This window comes from Bidens hawaiensis, unplaced genomic scaffold, assembly GCF_021521415.1.
Source record: "Bidens hawaiensis isolate Kalapana, Puna unplaced genomic scaffold, B.hawaiensis_p1.1 tig00003393_1, whole genome shotgun sequence".
In the NCBI taxonomy this organism is placed as follows: Eukaryota; Viridiplantae; Streptophyta; class Magnoliopsida; order Asterales; family Asteraceae; genus Bidens; species Bidens hawaiensis.
The window spans coordinates 1,248,982-1,255,918 of NW_027491189.1; the positions used below are offsets into that span (position 1 = coordinate 1,248,982).

General features: G+C 36.2%; 1 protein-coding gene across 1 annotated transcript; it reads left to right on the forward strand.

Moving 5' to 3' along the window:
- Nucleotides 1-259: 259 nt before the first annotated feature.
- LOC143623364 (protein argonaute 4A-like) lies at nucleotides 260-6,255 on the forward strand. Its single transcript, XM_077094295.1, has 23 exons — nucleotides 260-370; nucleotides 1,167-1,409; nucleotides 1,501-1,706; nucleotides 1,775-1,981; nucleotides 2,067-2,203; nucleotides 2,606-2,703; nucleotides 2,785-2,882; nucleotides 2,972-3,140; nucleotides 3,219-3,335; nucleotides 3,416-3,523; nucleotides 3,608-3,670; nucleotides 3,758-3,871; nucleotides 3,950-4,115; nucleotides 4,204-4,316; nucleotides 4,400-4,537; nucleotides 4,622-4,752; nucleotides 4,834-4,899; nucleotides 4,989-5,052; nucleotides 5,128-5,239; nucleotides 5,342-5,415; nucleotides 5,532-5,626; nucleotides 5,705-5,736; nucleotides 5,813-6,255. Exons 2-23 carry the CDS (start codon nucleotides 1,176-1,178, stop codon nucleotides 5,992-5,994), a joined length of 2,724 nt encoding a protein of 907 aa, XP_076950410.1. The 5' UTR covers nucleotides 260-370; nucleotides 1,167-1,175; the 3' UTR covers nucleotides 5,995-6,255.
- The last annotated feature ends 682 nt before the right edge of the window (nucleotides 6,256-6,937 follow it).

Consider the following 6,937-nt stretch of genomic DNA (forward strand, 5'->3'; position numbering starts at 1 on the left):
TAAAAAACTTATGATAGTCCTTATATGACGAAGTTGTTTCACACCAATACCAATGTTCTCATTCAATATACCCTTAATATTTATATTAATTAATTAATAATAATAATAATAATAATAAAGAAATACAAATTACAAAGTGAGAAAATGGTTTAAGGAGGAAATAATAATAAAATAGCAGTAGCAGTTAATGGGTAACAATATGATGACACGTCACCCCCTCCATGCTCCACATCCACATTATTATTTTCCACATAAATACACTCAATACAACACAATACATCACTCTCACTCTCTCTCTCTAGAAGCAGTCCTCTACTCGTACAGAGGACACAAATTAGGGTTTTCGTGCTCCTGTTCTTCGCTATTTTAGGTAAAATCTCGTCGGTTTCTTCCTTAATCTTGCTAATTTCACTACGATTCTCCTTCACCTGCTTCCGATTTCGTCATTTTTCGGTTTAAAACCCCCAAATCGGCCCAATGTTGGTTGTTTTTTGTGTGAATCGAGTTTTTTTTTACTGTTATTTGGTTTCTGTGATGTTTATTGTTTGAATCGGGTTATTGTTACTGTAAATTTTTGGGGAAGTGAGTTTTTGTTTAATATTTTGGTGTAAATTTGCGTTTTGAAAAGAATTTGGGGGAGATGAGTTTTGTTTTGTAGCTGTGTTACTGTTTGAAGAGATTTATAAGATTCGAGATCTGTAGATGTACGGTTGATTTTATTCGGTGTCCGTTTACGGCTGGTGTTTATTATTTTTTTTATTTTTCTATTTGTGTTTAGGCTTTTGTGTGATGTGATTGTTTAATGTATTTTGCAGTTCTTGCTGGATTTACTGATTTTGGGTTTTTGTAGATTATTTTTTTACAAGTTATTTTGTGGGTTTGAGTTAGATCTATTATTTTATTTCTTTTGCTTCAAAATTAGTTTTCAAATGTATGTCTGCATGTGTGTCATTTCTACAGATTCTTTCACCTTCTTTTTGCCTTTTGTTTTTTACTTTTACTTTTTTATTTTCTTGAGTGATTTACTTTTTATATCCATAAAAAATGCCCTGTTTCTTTCTTTTATTTTTTTTCTTTTTTTATATATGTTTTTTTTTATATAAAGTTATAAACTACCAGATGTTTTGAGTTTCATGAACTGAAATTGTTCAATTTTTTTTACACAGGAACTAGTTATGGATTCACAAGAAAAAGATGGTAATGGAGTAGTCAAAGAGGATCTGCCGCCTCCTCCACCTGTACCGGCTGATGTGGTCCCTGAACAAGCTCTTGAACCGGTCAAGAAGAAGGTGAACCGCGTGCCGATGGCTAGGCGCGGGTTAGCCTCCAAGGGCCAGAAGGTTCCTCTGTTGACTAATCACTTTAAAGTCAGTGTGTCAAATGTTGATGGCCATTTCTTTCACTACAGTGTATGTCTTTTGATTATTGGATAACCATGTTTATTGTTTCAATGTTCATACTCTTTATAAGTTTTTAATATCACCGCATCGGATCAAACAGGTTGCTCTATTTTATGAAGACGGACGTCCTGTTGATGGAAAAGGCGTAGGGCGAAAAGTTCTGGACCGAGTTCATGAAACATATGGTAGTGAGTTAGCAGGGAAACAATTTGCATATGATGGAGAGAAAAGTTTGTTCACAATTGGATCACTTCCAAGGAACAAGCATGAATTCACTGTGGTTTTGGAGGATGTTACATCAAACAGGTATGCCACATATCAATCAATTCAGGTTGAAATTAAAATATGATATTTAACAAGTTTTACATGTTCAGAAACAATGGAAACGCGAGCCCTGAAAATGAAGATAAAAAAAGAATGCGTCGCCAGTATCAATCAAAAACATTCAAAGTTGAGTTAAGTTTTGCAGCCAAGATTCCAATGCAATCGATTGCACAAGCTTTACGTGGTCAGGAGTCAGAGAACTCTCAGGAAGCATTAAGGGTTCTTGATATTATTCTCAGGCAACATGCTGCGAAACAGTAAGTTATACTGTGATTGTTTTAATATAAGTATTTAACTGTTTATTAATCCTTTTGGCTTACTTTGATTTGTTTTATGTGGCAGAGGCTGTTTACTTGTTCGCCAATCATTCTTCCACAATGATGTGAAGAACTTTGCCGATGTAGGCGGTGGTGTTCTCGGTTGCAGAGGATTTCATTCCAGTTTTCGTACTTCCCAAGGCGGTCTTTCTCTTAATATTGGTATGGTCTGATGTTGCTGCATATGTATGTTTATGCTGAGGCGGCACAAGGGGCCAAGGGTGTTGACATGGATAACTATTTTTCTATATTTTTAGTTTTTCATAAATAAGTAGTCTGTTTAATTATTGTAATAATCTAATCTTGAAGTTTTATTCATTAAAAATACACTCTTGACTTAAGTTTCTAGTTGACCCAGATCACTAGTTCATTTTCTTTAGTTTTTCATAAATTTCATAATAATCCAATCTTGAAGTTTAATGCATAAAAAATACACTTTGAACTATTTTGACCCGTTTTTCTTTTTCACATTTAAAAATATTTTTTGATTTTACTTGTTTGGTTTGATTGATAAGTGAATTGACTTGAAGTTGCCACCTCTAACATTACCACTGTTATTAACAGATGTATCTACAACTATGATCATTCAGCCTGGGCCAGTGGTTGACTTTCTAATTAACAACCAAAATGTGAAAGACCCTTACTCAATTGACTGGGCTAAGGTAATATTTTTATCACTTTGACCGCATTATGTTTTCTGTTTTTATGTTACATTGTAAATAACTAAGTTGTCTTTACACCAGGCAAAGAGAACCCTGAAAAACCTTAGGGTGAAGACCAGCCCAACTAATCAAGAGTACAAGATTACTGGTCTCAGCGAGAGGCCCTGCAATGAACAACTGTATGGTTTTTTATTCTGTATTTATTGCCTTTTTAGGGTTACGTGTAAATCTTTTTACTGTAACTTAATATTACTGTCAACTTTTGTAGGTTTCAGTTGAAACAAAAGACTAAAGATGAGAATGGGGAACCTGAAATGTTGGAAGTGACCGTTTATGATTACTTTGTGAACTACCGCAAGATCGATTTACGTTATTCAGGGGATCTCCCCTGTATTAACGTTGGTAGGCCGAAACGCCCAACATACATTCCGCTTGAGGTAGACTAAGTTTCTTATAATTTATTTTCTTACAATAATAATATTAATGAGTTTGTATTTTGGTTGGATCATTTGTAGCTTTGTTCACTGGTGTCATTACAACGATACACAAAGTCCCTAACTACTCTGCAACGATCTTCTCTGGTTGAGAAATCAAGGCAAAAGCCTCAAGAGAGAATGCGGGTTTTGACTGATGTAGGATTTCTTGAAATTCATATTTACAGTTTTTTTTAATTTTGAAAACAAAGTATTAACACTGTCGTGTGTTTTTAAAGGCCTTGAATCTCAACAACTATGATGCCGAGCCTTTGTTGAAGGCATGCGGTATCTCCATAAGTAGAAATTTCACTCAAGTTGATGGCCGTGTTCTACAAGCCCCAAAGGTACTTATGTTTTCTGGTTTTACTTCACATTATTATTTATTTATGTTTCGTTTATGCTTATTATCTGGTTTTCATTTGTTACAGTTGAAAGCTGGTAATGGTGAAGACTTTTTTGCACGTAATGGACGGTGGAATTTCAATAATAAGGTGTTTTTCTACATCAAAATGTACACGATTACACGATATCCTTTTTTTCTATAACAATTAACATGCCGTTCTTTTATGATAATGTAGAAATTTGTGGATGCCACAAGGATCGAGAAGTGGGCAGTGGCCAACTTTTCTGCAAGATGTGACATTCGCAACCTTGTTAAGGATCTGATCAAGTGTGGAGGGATGAAAGGAATCGTATGCATCGATCTCTGTATTCTGTTTATCTTTTTGTTAACTCAAGGTTGACTGACATGCTTTTTCTAAAACGTGTAGCGAATTGACGAGCCTTTTGATGTATTTGAAGAAAGCCCCCAGAACAGGCGGGCTCCACCTGTTGTGAGGGTCGAGAAAATGTTTGACTTTATTCAGTCAAAGCTTCCTGGTGCCCCACAGTTCCTTCTTTGCCTGCTCCCTGAGAGAAAAAATTCTGATCTTTATGGTTTGTATTAGTAACACCATGTATGCTATTATTTTTACTAACTTTTAATTTTATGTTTTCCTAATAATATATCTTATGTTAATTTAAGGTCCCTGGAAAAAGAAATGTCTGGCTGACTTTGGAATCGTCACGCAGTGCATTGCACCAATGAGAGTGAATGACCAGTACTTAACCAATGTTCTGCTTAAGATCAATGCGAAGGTTTGTTTGTTAGATAATCAACTGAATAAAAAAGAAACAAAATATAATATGTGACATGTCGATTGGTTGTTTGCCACTTGCAGCTGGGAGGTTTGAATTCTATGTTAGCAATTGAGCATGCACATTCAATCCCATTGGTATCAAAGGTTCCAACAATAATTCTGGGAATGGATGTCTCCCATGGTTCTCCAGGACAATCTGATATTCCATCTATTGCTGCTGTAATGTTTTCCACCTTTTATTTAACAAATAATAATAAATAAATAATAAGAATTATCATCATCATATTGTTTATAAATTTTCAGGTGGTTAGTTCAAGGCACTGGCCTCTAATCTCTCGCTACCGAGCCTCTGTTAGAACTCAGTCTCCCAAAGTTGAGATGATTGACTCATTGTTCAAGAAGGTTTCAGACACCCAAGATGATGGGATAATGAGGTGTGATTCTCATTCCATATGGTTTCACTTTGAAGTTTATAAATTATAAAAAATAATGATTCATTTGCTTGCTTTTGGCAGGGAGTTGCTGCTTGATTTCTATGTGAGTTCAGGTAAACAAAAGCCTGATCAGATAATCATTTTCAGGTAAATTCTAATGTTCTAATTTGATATTTCCTTTGCTTGTGATTATTTTGGTCACTTTTGAGATTTAAATATTTTATTTAAATATTTAGGGATGGCGTGAGTGAATCTCAATTTAATCAAGTTCTGAACATCGAGCTCGACCAGATAATTGAGGTTCGGTTAATTTTGTAACACATTGACTTGTTTTCATTAAGATGTTTTGTTATTCATTGTGTTTAAATGGTACAGGCCTGCAAGTTTCTGGATGACAAGTGGTGCCCCAAGTTCCTTGTGATCATTGCTCAAAAAAACCATCACACCAAGTTCTTCCAGCCTGGGTCTCCTGATAACGTTCAACCTGGTAATTCTTTTTATTATAATATATCATAGTAATCTAACATAAAAAAGAAATATCCTTGAAGAAGTTCAGATTTCAATTTCACCTATTTCATTAAATAAACAGGAACCGTGATCGACAACAAAGTTTGCCATCCTAGGAATAATGACTTTTATATGTGTGCGCATGCAGGCATGATAGTAAGTCTTTTGTACCTTGACCTCATTTTCGGTTGTCATCTGAAGCAGTTTTTAATATATTATAATTTAATATTTAAAGTCTTGAAAAGTGTTGGCTAATTGCATGATTGAAACAGGGAACAACGAGGCCGACACACTATCACGTTTTGTTTGATGAAATCGGCTTCTCAGCAGATGATCTTCAGGAGCTCGTGCACAATCTGTCATACGTGTAAGTTTCTCTTTGTGTTTTTGGCCTATTTCCTATTGAAGAATTGAGTTTTGTATTAACCGTTTTTCTCGACTGCAGTTACCAGCGCAGTACTACCGCAATTTCAGTTGGTAAGTGTTGGTTACACGCTTGTTAATAATTTCATGTTTTTCGACTAGATTTTAATGATTGTTGGGTGTGATGCAGTTGCACCGATATGCTATGCCCATCTTGCTGCTACTCAGGTGGGCCAGTTCATGAAGTTTGAGGATCATTCGGAGACCAGCTCGAGCCATGGTGGGACTGGAGTGACTTCAGCGGGTGCCGTGCCTGTTCCTCAGCTCCCAAGGTTGCAGGAGAATGTGTCCAACTCAATGTTCTTCTGTTAAAGACAAGTCTTTTGTTGGTATGGTGTTCTGTTATCGTTTTGGTACTCATATGACATGTTGCATGTTTAGGAATTTCTGGTAAAAAGTTTGTGGTATCCTCTTATGTATGAATGTTTAGGATGATGGTTATAATGTTTGCTGCAAGTTAGGTTTGATGTTTGTTGCATGACTTGAAAACTGTGTCGTTTCTTGCTACATTTAGTTTAGTCAATGTGATGCAAGTAAATGAGAAAGGTGGCAACAAACCAAACATTTTAATTACGTGTTTATGTCGTGCTTGGATTCTTGTGCTGGTGTAAATCTTTCTTGTTTGTATTGTTAATGCCAACTGATTTGCAAACGCTATCGATAAAAAGATTGATACAAGACACTGAAGATACACGGAATGAAAATGGTCTAAACAAGTAAGCACATGATTCGCCATACCCGAGTTAAGCTTGCATGATTGACCATTAGAAAGACGACATGATTGGACATTGTTAGGACTTACGACGGAACATAAGGATCAACAATGGCTAGAGTTGCTGGAATTTGATGAAAAAAAGACTTAAAAGAGTGATCGAAATATATATTTGTTAATATTCACCTTAACTAACTATACATCCAGTGTCATATCTTTTATTACTTCTGTACCTGACTAGAGATGTTCAAAACTGTTTGGGACTAGGAACCGGAACCGGTTCCTAACCGGTTCCTATATTCAAAACCACCTTTAAACCGGTTCCAGGCTCGAACCGGTTAGGGAACCGAACCGGTTCTCCCACCCTCGGACCCCTAACCTATCTAACCGGTTCTTACCGGTTCCTAACCCGGTTCCTGTACCGTAACCGGTCAAAAAACGGCCAAAAAAACGGCTCCGGTTCCTACCCGCCCCCACTCAGAAATGCAAGAACCGGTCACGGATCATCGGGTTGAATCAGATAGGGTCCGGTTCCTACAAAAA